The sequence below is a fragment of the Leptinotarsa decemlineata genome, unplaced genomic scaffold (assembly GCF_025532065.1).
Source record: "Leptinotarsa decemlineata unplaced genomic scaffold, Ldec_3_MD MMD2_tig00078422_RagTag_RagTag, whole genome shotgun sequence".
Classification (NCBI taxonomy): Eukaryota; Metazoa; Arthropoda; class Insecta; order Coleoptera; family Chrysomelidae; genus Leptinotarsa; species Leptinotarsa decemlineata.
Window position 1 is genome coordinate 1980295 of NW_027412747.1, and position 12330 is coordinate 1992624.

General features: G+C 34.1%; 1 protein-coding gene and 1 long non-coding RNA gene across 3 annotated transcripts in view; one reads left to right on the top strand and one right to left on the bottom strand.

The window, feature by feature from the left end:
• The window catches only part of LOC111512179 (nose resistant to fluoxetine protein 6), a 147417-nt gene that overhangs the window by 88881 nt on the left and 46206 nt on the right, over positions 1–12330 (top strand). Inside the window, exons 6-7 of the mRNA XM_074185987.1 lie at positions 1623–1780; positions 2665–2833. Coding sequence (XP_074042088.1) covers positions 1623–1780; positions 2665–2833 — 327 coding nt within the window. The remainder of the gene's footprint in view (positions 1–1622; positions 1781–2664; positions 2834–12330) is intronic.
• The window catches only part of LOC141487192 (uncharacterized), a 72205-nt gene that overhangs the window by 40589 nt on the left and 19286 nt on the right, over positions 1–12330 (bottom strand). The gene's annotated exons all lie outside the window — the stretch shown is intronic.

Consider the following 12330-nt stretch of genomic DNA (forward strand, 5'->3'; position numbering starts at 1 on the left):
ACGATTTCACCGTCTTCAACTCCCTCTCGTAACCATGTTTCAGATATAGCTATAACATCATAAGCACAAACTAAGGAATTTCTGTAAAACTCAGTACATTTACTATTTAAACCTCTGCAGTTTTGGTAGTATACACTGAAATTACTAGACATGTTCATGTGGAACTTCCCGGGCTCAAACTCAATAAAAATACAATAATTTAATATCTAAGTGATACTGTTAACATAATGTTTTATGAAATAAAGTAATGACGAATTCCTAACTACTTAAAATGAAACTAAAATAAATTTCAATTACAAATGAACAATATAAGTGGAAAATAACAGCTACATATAATTTTAAACTCAATATTCAACATCATCAATAATCATTGTAAAAATAGATTTATTCTCAATTGCACCAAAGTTTCAAATTAAACAGTGTAAACCCACGTTAACCAACAGACGAAAAGTAGAAAAAAAAAATCCTATTTCTTTATCAGCATAAAGTTTATCTTTTTTATGAATGTTCAACTAAAGTAACTGTCTCATTTCCAATTTGTTTAACAATGTTGCCGTGCCTAACGAATACTCTTCCATTCCTAGACCAGACAGCATTCACTCCAAATTTCTTTTGGCATCCATCTGCAGTTTATAATTATGTCTAGACAAATCTTCATTGATGTATATGCCTGTTCCTTTCAAAGCCGACCTGGCCCGGTACACTTCATCTCTTTTCAGGAAGGAAATGAACTGTACTATGACTGTTCTATGTTTAGACTGATTAATCTCACCAAATACTTTTCCAATCCTAAATAGATTATTTAATTCCCATAAGGCACATTTTACATGCAATGAGTCATTAATAAGAGTTAATACCTTGGATGTAAGATTTTCATTTTGCTCTTCTTTTATTCCTGTTAGTCTCAGAGTATTTAATTTCAAACTCTGCTCCATAATATTCTGCCTTTCGTTCACCAAATTAACACCTTTATCACTTGCCTGCATCATTACCTCCATTGAAGATACCTTTTGGATGACATCATTCAGTGTGATCTCCATGTTCCTCAGTTTTTCGTCCATTTTCTCGCCAAGTTTCTCAATCAACTTTGGTGCTAATTTGCTGATCATAGTATCAATCGTTTCATTATCGAGAGAAGTTTTTCCAGTGTTACTCCGTCCTCTTGTTCCCATTTTGAGTAAAATATGAGGTACAGTTCTGGCAACAGTGCTTTAGAGATTTGAAATGACGTGATCGATTGAATACAAAGTTTGTCAATCACACTGTTAAATAATATAACATTTACTTGTTCTCTATATGCTCACTTTTCCCTACTGCCAATATATTATGCAGATACCAAGTCTTGATATAAATACCACTTAAACTGTCAAATAACCACGAGCCCCTTCTACTAGATGTTCACAGTACCATGTCTACACACCATATATATATACGTTTGATTCATTATTTTGTACTCAATTTCACTATGAGTTTAATTTTGTAATGTTATCCGAAGGCAAAAAATCCACAACTCAATAAATTATAGGTTCTGCAGAAGCTTTCCATAAGAAGCGAAAGCTTGAAGTATTGTGGTAAACTTGCTGAAAGTTTATATGTGTCAGTGATTTGAATTCATTTTTCAGCAATATAGATCATCAATTGGGAGTTTGTTCTTTCATGGGGACGTATTTGTTGATTCTTTTTTCATTCTGAGTGGTTTGTTGGTAACCTATACATTATTATCAGCATATGAAAAGCGTTTCATCAATCCTGGACTGATAATACTAACGAGATATGTGCGGTAAGTTCTCAATCAACTGTTACACAAATTTAGAATTGTTCGAAATTGTGCAGAAAAAATGTATTTCTCTCTTTGTTATCATGTCACGTTCAACAGAGAATCCAAGGATCCAAACATAATATCATTGTCAAGTTGATGACGTATCTAAATATGAAATTCATTAATCAAGTAATGTTTTCTTCATAAGATTACAATATAATTTTCTGCATGATTATTCCCCATATTACACACTTCTAGGACCTATATTCAATTGTATTCACATTGAAGTGTTCAAGTCAACATACTCAAATATCATTTCATGATACTAATGAATTACCCAATATCATTCAACGATGAAACGATATTCCAACCTGAACTCAATGTCTTCAAACTTGGTGCTCTGCCTATTCTTCTGAATGTTGAACAAATTCAAGATTTCGGTTGATTCAAAACTAGACATTCACTCGGTAGAAAGAAAGTCTAACTATATAGTCAGGCGTAGACGTCTGAGAGATTTTTCATTTCAACTGAAATTATCAAACTTGTAGAAACCTGAACGAAATATTATCCAATTATAGTCATTCAACAAACAGAAATTCAATGATGATAATCAACGAATTCTATCTTTAATTAAATGATGATAATCAACAAATTCTATCGTTTTTTAAATGAAATCAGAACAATGTGTTTATGAAATCTATATACTCGGAGATGTGATTATTATCTGGAAACTCCGGACAAAAAGTTTCAAATAGGTGATAGTTCCAAATGAATATAAATGGTCGAATATCTATTCAAAAAAGAGAGGCAGTCAACCAATTAATGTTTTTAATGGAGAGAATTATGAATCTAAAAATAAGTTCAGTAGTGAATAAGTTATTCACACACACATTTTTTCATTTCAGTTTAACTCCACCATATGCCATGGTCATTTTCTATTACGCCACTTTATTTAAATATACTGGACAAGGACCAATGTGGAATACAATCATCGTACCAGAAGTTGAAGACTGCAGAGCAAATTGGTGGACAAATTTATTATATATCAGTAACTACATTGAAGTTGATCATATGGTGAGATATTTTTCATATTCCTCAAACATTTTCGTAACACATTACTGTTTTGCCATGGTGTATCATGGTTATCTGTATACAAAAATTCACCTTGTGAAGTAACGAAATATGAAAATTCAATGTCTGCCCAATTGAAGATACTGAACCCAAAAACTAATCATTCATGATACAATACTAGACACTGCTGATTTGACTTGCCGAGGTTTCATTCTGGTGCTAGGCTGAATGCAGAACGTAATGTTGTTGCACTCAACAGACCTCAGAAAACATGCCTGACTGAGAGAAGGCACAATTTTTTTTCCTACGAAAACGCAAAACAGCACTGTCTGGTATGATGTATTACAAATGCTCTGTTTTCAGGCTTTCGTTTTATTCATTCGCTTCGAAATTAAAGCTATGGTGAAAATCAGAGACCGAATATCATTGGCGGTTAATGTCCGAGTTGAGCTTCACAACGAATCACCTTGAGGGTCCTCGTTTATATTCGTGAATATATTTGTAGATCCCGTAGATAGCGTCTTCTTGACGACGTCTTAAGATGTATCCAATCAAATGAAGTACAATTCTTCTGAAACTTGCCAGTTGAACAACACTGCTACTCTATTTTTTTCTCTAGTACCTTAGTGCATTCCTAGTTTTCTCTCTTCATATTGCCTTACATTTTATTCATTCAACTTTCAATGCACTATTTGAAAAATTTGGTGCAGTAATGAATATTACTGTTATTTCAAACACCTCGACACGTGTTTCGATCACCAAGTGATCATCTTCAACAAAATATATTAAACCAAATGTACATACAATATTATCCTCATGTATGCCATAGATACCTCTGCTAGGCACCTGCGTCTTAATTGTCCTAAATTAATTTCACAATGTTGCCTTATCTAATAGTCCGGTAAATCTGATGAGTGAAATATCATTTTAATAATCTTTATAGTATACTATTAGGCATTGGTTCACCATTCTTATTCATGTTATTATTATTATTACTTATTTTTACACTCTCATAGGTCTCTCAATGCCTGTAGTTATTAACTTGTCTAACTAATCTTAATGAACTGAAGTCAATGAAATGGTTTTGTTACAAAATATGATGTGCGACTGCTGACTTTTATGGTATTTCATATTTTAGGTGTGCTTAGTGTTCCTTATATCTTATTTCAATAGATCTTGTCTGTTTATGATATTTTCCATCGCAGTAATCACATTATATTTCGTAAATTCCAGACTTTTCCGAATTCTCGACTTAGTCCTTTGTATTCTCAAAAAGGCTCTGTAGTATATGCCCTGTTTCAAATACCACTTTCATACCTAGTTCCTTCAGCATCTTTCCAAAGTTCTTCGGATATTGGTGGTATGGAACTGAGATATATTCATCTTGGTTTTCGTCGTTTCTGAAAGTCAAGATTTCGTTCATTCTTAACTCAAACTTTTTCTTCCTCATAATATCATCTACAATACCCCTCGAGAAACCCTTATTGACTGCTATTTCCTGTATTGTCCGTTTTTCATTTGTGTGAACGTAAATGTCGAAGATACTGTACTGTTCACAGTGATGTGAACTGTCAGGAATATACTTGTGAATGATTGTTTTTTTTTCTAAATACATCGTATTCTAGCTTTCCACATTGACTTTTCATTACCAAAACGTGGAAATGAGACGCTAGAAAAGTAATAACTAACATCAGAGGAAAACAAAATTCCACCTTCTTGCAGAACGATGTTTTTTGTATATTGCATGAATTCTAAGAAGTTTTTGATACGAAAACCTGGTTAGCGGGTTGACGCTAGTAGTGTAACAAAGAGACTTCTGGCGCAAACGGGAGTGGGGGACACGTCATCGAAATCGACGCAGGATGGAACGAGTATAGTAGCGATTTAAGCGTGGAACTCCGCCCCTCGGCCCCCTTGGTACTCCACCTAACCTATCAGCTCCCTTAGTACTCCGCCCTCGGCCCCCTTAGTACTCCACATCACTGCTCAGGCCCCCTTGCGACTCTTCCTCACCCCTCAGCCCCCTTGCGACTCTTCCTCACCCCTCAGCCCCCTTGTCACGTTCCAGTCACGTGATTTTAATTAAAAAAAGTTTATAGTTATGAGATTCGAACCTGGATCGACCGCGCCGTAGACATTGTCCTTAGCCTCCACACCATCGTAAGATATTGAAGTTGACTGCGAATGTTGGGTATTTATAGCGTTAGTTTTGTCGGGACCGGAATTGACTCATTCATTATACTTGACAGCATTTTTTTTTATTTCCATAGAATGTCATCGTCATTATCATACTGAAGATAGGAAAATATACTTAGATTCGGGAAATAATTAATATTTCATGTAAAGATGTGTATGTGTGTGTAAGAGCGAGAGGCGCGTGTGATGTAAAAGATGCAAACAGAGATGGAGATCGAGGTTTTACCGGTTGCTAGTGCAAGCAGGTGTTGCCAGTTGTACAATAAATCAATGTTTATGGAGTAATCTAGCGTTGCCGGTTTCAAAATTAAGTTATTGAACACACAGAGTCATCTATGAAACACTAGCTGAACTATCTATTGGTTGAGGAAGGATACTGTAAACACTAGACTCATAAGACTATACTGAGATTTGGGAAATAATTAATATTTCATGTAAAGATGTGTATGTGTGTGTAAGAGCGAGAGGCGCGTGTGACGTAATCGATGCACAAATTTACGTGGCTTTGCGTATATTGAGAGATTCATTTGAATAATTTATCGTACTGAATTGTTTCATGTCCTGTTATCAGTAACCGCACAAAAATAAGCGCTCGATTCATCGATACAAAAGTATATGGAAACAACAAAAGTTATAGAACACACAGAGTCATCTATGAGTCACTAGCTGAACTATCAATTGGTTGAAGAAGGACACTGTAAATACTAGACTCATAAGACGGCATCTGTCAAATGTCAATACATGCCAGCATGGCAGGTTCGGCGTTGCCAGTTGTACAATAAATCATTGTTTATGGGGCAATGTAGCGTTGCCGGTTTTGGAATTAATCGTGAACTACTCGACGAAAATTGAAAGTGCGAAAGTGATAAATTGATAATAATGAATCAGATTTGAGAAAAATCATTACAGATTAATGAGGCTGTATCGTTTCAAAGTGTGATCCCTCAATGTTACGAAGTATCTCAAAATACATCATTGAAAACAAACATGGCGTCGAAGTGTACAAGGTGCGTCTAAATACATCATTTAAGAAAAAAAACATAACAGTTCCACGAGGCTGTAAGTTTTCAACGTGCGATCCCTCGTACAAGGTATCTCAAAATACATCATTGGAAAACAAACATGACGTCGAAGTGTACAGGGTGCGTCAGAATATATTTAAGAAAAAACATGTCGGTTCAACAGAAGTCTAGCATTCCAACATGTCGGAAGTCTCGTATCTTTGTTAACCAAGTTAGCATCATCAGGAGGAAGAGGAGATTCAAAAGTGTCGAGAGGTTACGTATTGTGGAGTTAACATTCGAAAATGGAGAAAGCGACCGTTTTACAAATGTTTCGACTGTTTTGCGTGCCACCGTTTTGCGTGCGACCATTTTCCGTGCGTTTTCAATCGTTTTTCGTGCGTTTTCGATCGTTTTTCGTGCGTTTTCGACCGTTTTCCGTGCGTTTATTCGTTATCGTTTCATCGTTATTGCCGTAACGGTTTTTCGTGTTCCAATATGACAGTAATTCATCATTTAACGCGTTTCGCTTACCAAGTAAGCATCATCAGGAAATGACTAAAGTCCATGCTTTATCGTATGAAGAGTAATTTTGCGAATTTTCAGACTCTTGAATGGAACCTTGTGGAACACCCAACCTAACTTCTGTTACAGAGTAGTGTCGGCCAGCTAATCAGAATGGAGAAATCAAATATCGCTCGATTGATTGTGTTAGATGAAATTGAACTGGAGAATGTGGGTCGAATAATAATAATAATAGTGATAAAACATTAAAACCTTGAAAGTGACGCAGTCAGCGTGGGATATGTTGGGTTATGAACAACTATAAGTTTATTCCAATTGTAGAAGCTTGATTCAGAACGCAGAATTTATTGACAAAGAAAATGAAAAAATCATTGGATACTGAAACATATGATATATTTGGATTCCTTAGGGTGAGAAGATTTCGAATCCATCAAAAACGACCACTTCCGATTTCCACTTCCGGTCCTCCAATTTCGATGATTTCAACATCAATGGATTTGTTTAGATGTCATGAAACATAATTAATCATTTGTCGAAGCCAAAAGGGCCTTATAACCTATTTCCATTATACTAGCAGCAACAGACCGATGTGGGTACTCATTTCAAATGATTTCATTTGTAGATTATGAAAAGTATAATATACAGCGCCCAATGTGAAATAGCATAGGAAGAATTGCACATTTGAAGAAAAGCATTGAACATATTTGAAATTAAAAGTTGTTGGGGTGTGAACAACTACGAGTGTAATGTAATTGCAGAAGTATGATTCAAAACACATAATTTGTTGATAAAAAAATTGAAAAATCATTTCTGAAACATATGGTATTTTTGGATTCCTTAGGGTGAGAAGGTTACGAATCCGTCAAAAACAAATCACTTCCGGTTTTCACTTCCGGTCGTCCGATTCCGATGATTTTGACATCAATGGATTCGTTTAGATGTCTGTCAAAAAACATAGTTAATCATTTTACGAAGCCAAAAGGACCTCATAACCTATTTTCGCTATACTAGTCGCAACAGGTCGGTGTGGGTACTCATTTTAAATGATTTAATGTGTAGACTATGAAAAATATAATATCGAGCGCCTAATGTGAAACAGCATAGGAAGAATTGCAGAAAGAATAATTAAAAAAACTTCGGATCGTTACGTACATCATGTCAAATGAAAGAAGAAGAATTGCAGAATTCATCAACAACGAAAAAACAAATATAGTGCAACATGTCAGAAGGGCACTAACCCACATCTTCATTAATGATAACTGAATCTGAACGTGCAGCACATCAAATGAAAGGGAAACGAATTCAGAATTTATCGACAGAGAAAAAGCAAATCTGACGCATCATGTCAGAAGGGCACAAAGCCACATTTTCGTTAATAATTGTCGAATCGTCACGTACAGCACGTCAAATGAAAAGAAAAGAAATGCAAAATTCATCGACAGAGAAAAAACAAATATGGCGCAGTATGTCAGAGTGTCACTAAGCAACATCTTTGTTAATGATAGTTCGATCTCAACGTGCTGCACATCAAATGAAAGGGAAACGAATGCAGAATTCATCAACAGAGAAAAAAAACGGAGACGATGCCAAGAGGGCACAAAGTTGTATCTTCACTAATAATAGTCGCATCATCACATGTAGCACTTCGAATAAAATGGGGAAAAAAAGCAAAATTCATGTGTTTGTTGCGCTATTCAAATTCGAAATGACATGGATCAATGTCAACGCTGAATAGGCATCTAACAACAAAGACTCTGATTTTCTTTTGTTTCATTTCAGAATATGTCATCACTAATTTTTATATTCATACCCAAGGTGACATTGATCACTGCCAATGTGGAATCTGCATCCGGAGATATGCAGTTCTAAAAGCGACGAAACAAAGGCTCTTTGTTTCATTTTAACATATGTCATCACTTATTTTACTATAAATACGTTATGCATGGCGAAATGAGTTAGTTGCATCCGTTGAAAGTGATACCAGTGACAAGTGCACCGATTCTATTTGAAAGTAAGTGTTTTAGGTTTGACTTTTTCCCCAGATGAATTTATTCAAATGTAATTTGATTGAAAATTTGTGAGAATTGTTGAATCATTCGATTTCCAAACTTTTTCTCGATATATATATGTTGGATGATTTCAGTCAAATGTTTTACATGTCATGGTTTGTTTAAGATAGTATTCGCATATATTGTGAATCAAAACATAAAGCTTCCATTTTTTATTTTTCATAGATGGATTTACAAAAGTTGAATGCAAGTTCGATCGTGAAGGGAAAGCCAAGTATCAAAGTAGCAGATTTGCCTGTGGAGATGCCGCAGAGGATATTCACTGCCAAAATCGTGAAAGGAAAATTTGGTGAGGCGGTCTTGTTAGATTTGGGAGATGAAGTATCATTTCTGCCCCACCGAGTGACAGAGGCGTATCGTCCTCACTTAGAAGAATTTTCATCAGGAAAATACGCTATTGTGTTCAAAGGGTTGATGGACATTGGGAAGCCGAATCTTGTTGTTTCATTTGAGATTGTACAAAATTAAGGTTAGTACTGTTTCCAATTTTTTCTTTGTTTTATAGGCAAAGAGTTTCTGGGTATATACAATATTTTTCATTCGGGTCAAAAATTCTCATTCACAGATATGATCCGCATAAAGTAGTGTTTCCATACAATATTTTTCCTTCACTTATTACGTGTAGAATATGTGTTTTAAATTCATTATTTTGAATGACACTTGATTTTTTATTTTCATTATAAGTGTAGCAATTACTTCATGAAAGACATTACCCTCTCTGTTACCAAAAAATTTTTTTTAGTGTATGTTTCTATTGAAAAATCGAATTTATTTCAGAATAATACATCAACGTGTGCAGTATCAGTCAGAGTCATCCCAACAACAACATTCAGAACCGACGCAGCAACTTTTCCAGAACGAGTTTAAAATTTCAGCAGTTTCCATTTTTTTCAGTCTATAATTGCACATTATGAGGCTATAATTCGTCGATATTCAGGGATTTGTTAGATAGACTGCGTCTATTCAATTTATACACAACCGTAGTGAATTTGGAAGACTTTGAAGATTCATGGTGGTGTATTCCAAATTGGAGAAAAACACGCCGTTCATTCCAAAGGAAATTTGTTCAGCTGCAGTTTCAATAACGTTAATATTTTATATAAATGGCTTTATAATATACTACCAAAATAAATAAATTACATATCACACACATCTTTTTTTGAAAATGAAAACTTATTCAGGGAAAGTTGTCAAAAATATTCAATATCAAAAAATTATATGCCAGATTTTATAGAGATGAAGAAACATCATATTGAAAGATACTAGGTTGACAAAAACAGGACATTTTAGAAATAAAGAAAATAAGTTTGTGTGTCATTTTAAATTCTGATTCGTTGGGTCCATATAACAAAAAGTGGCATTTTATATCTTGAATTATATTCAGGACATTATTATAGATGATTGACATTTGACATTAAATTTCAAGTGTGATATTTGGAAATTCATTTCGTATTGTAGTTTTTTCGAAATTCTCATTCAAAATAGCATCCTTTGATATAGATACCGGACGAGTCTATTATGTGTTTCAATTGTTCGGAGTTCTGAGTTCTTGTACATATAAACATAACAAAGTAACGATACAGACAAATATGAAAAATCGTCATAAAATAATTCAAATCCATTCAAGTGAATACATGAAATGAAAGATATTTTAACCTCAACTTCGATATTCTGAAACAAAAACACACAGTTTTCACAATTCCATCTTTCGTTATTCCAAGTTCATAGTCATCAAAATTGATACGATTATAATATATATATAGATATATATATATATATATATATATATATATATATATATATATATATATATATATATATATATATATATATATATATATACAGGGTATTCCATATTCGATGGTCTATTAGAAGTATCTAGAGAACAAAAAAAGATGAGTGTTTCAAATTTTGGTTACCGATGTAGATGGCTGTGATCTATCGTTTGAAAATATTTTCATCTCCGCATTGTTGCCACATCTACATGTAACAAACATCAACTTGTAAATTTCAAATAGAACACCCTATATATTATATCATTTTTGAATTCTGCATCAAATTCTAAATAAGTTTTGTGAACCATGTTCTATACCTATCTCTTACCGTTTTTAAAATATTGATTATTTTGTAATATTTTTTGGCCAAACCATGGTAATTTTATTATTCAATATCGCATGAATTAACTGATAGACTGAACTCAAATTCTGACAATATTGAGATAAGTTATGGTGGTTTTTATTTCAGAACAAAACTCGAATCTTATTTTATACAGAGTGTCTGAAAAATACGTCTCAATTTGTATCTTTGATAAACGACCATAACTAATTATTTTCAAAAGGAACACCCTGTATATTATTCAAATTTCGAATTCAATCAACCAATGTGAACAATTTTGATCAACTATGTCCTATACCTATATCTAACCCTTTATGAGATATGAATTATTTAAAAAAAATTGCTCCTATGCAAGTATGCAAGCATATAATTTCCAATAAAATTAAATATCAAGTGCATCAAATGACAAAAAATCAAAGCTAGATTTTTTTGTAGGTTTGATTTTCTGGTGGTTACATTCGATACTGAATTATCTCTACTCAATGCTTGCCATTCACCTAAAAACTTCGATAGATCGACGTCATTGCATGATCAGTCAGTCATGTCACAGCACATTTCCAGCGGGTCGCTTATTTTGGAGACACCCTAGTTTCTAGTGTTTTTTTTTATGTAATCCCAGGTATTCTGAACACCGGCGGCGACCGAATACCAAGTCTTCAAAAGTCGTACCCACCGATTCTCGAAAATATCAGTAAGTTCTGTTCTCACGTCATCAAACTATTGTTCAGGCATTCCCTCACAGTCGTTTTCAGAACATCCACATAATTTTTGACACTTCAAATTTGTGATTCAGAGGGAAGCAGAAACAAAATGGATAACTGTCATACAATTTAATGATTCTGGCACAGGTGTTTTATTTAGTAAATTGTAAAAACATGTTTCACAAGTATTTCATGACTATAAAAGAGGGGGACCCGTGCGCAAAATTCACCTCGTATTCATGTGCCAAAATAGTATCCGCACGATAATACTCATAAGTATTGCCTTTTGTCTAATACTGTTCTCGTGTTTGTAAAGATGATTGGCCTTTCAATTCAATGAGATCTCGACATTGTTTATGGAAAAGTTCGTGCCTCAAAAAAGTGAGTCCTCAAAAGTGAGTCCGGTGACTGGTGATATGGAAAATGAAATAAACATTTTAGGATATTTTTATGCTTATCCTCATGCATCAGTATCTAGTGCTGCGTTTGATTTAGGAATATCTCGAACTTCTATATGGAGAATTTTACAAAAACATAATATGCACGATTATAAATTCATTAGGCTGCAAACTTTGCATAGAGATGATCCACCAAAACGGGTAGAATTTTGCGAAATGGCACTGACATGGACATACGAAGATCCAAACTTTTTGAAAAAAAAGTATATGGACTGATGAATCACAATTTTCACGCGGGGGAATATTTAATCGTCGAAATAATCATTTCTGGGCATCAGAAAATCCTCATTTCATCAGACAAAGGGGATTCCAACAAAAATTCAGTTTTAATGTTTTTTGTATGCTCATGGATGATAAAGTTTCTATTTGCATTTATGAAGAAAAGTTGAATTCCGAAAAATATTTAGATATTCTGAGATCGACTGTGAGTGATTT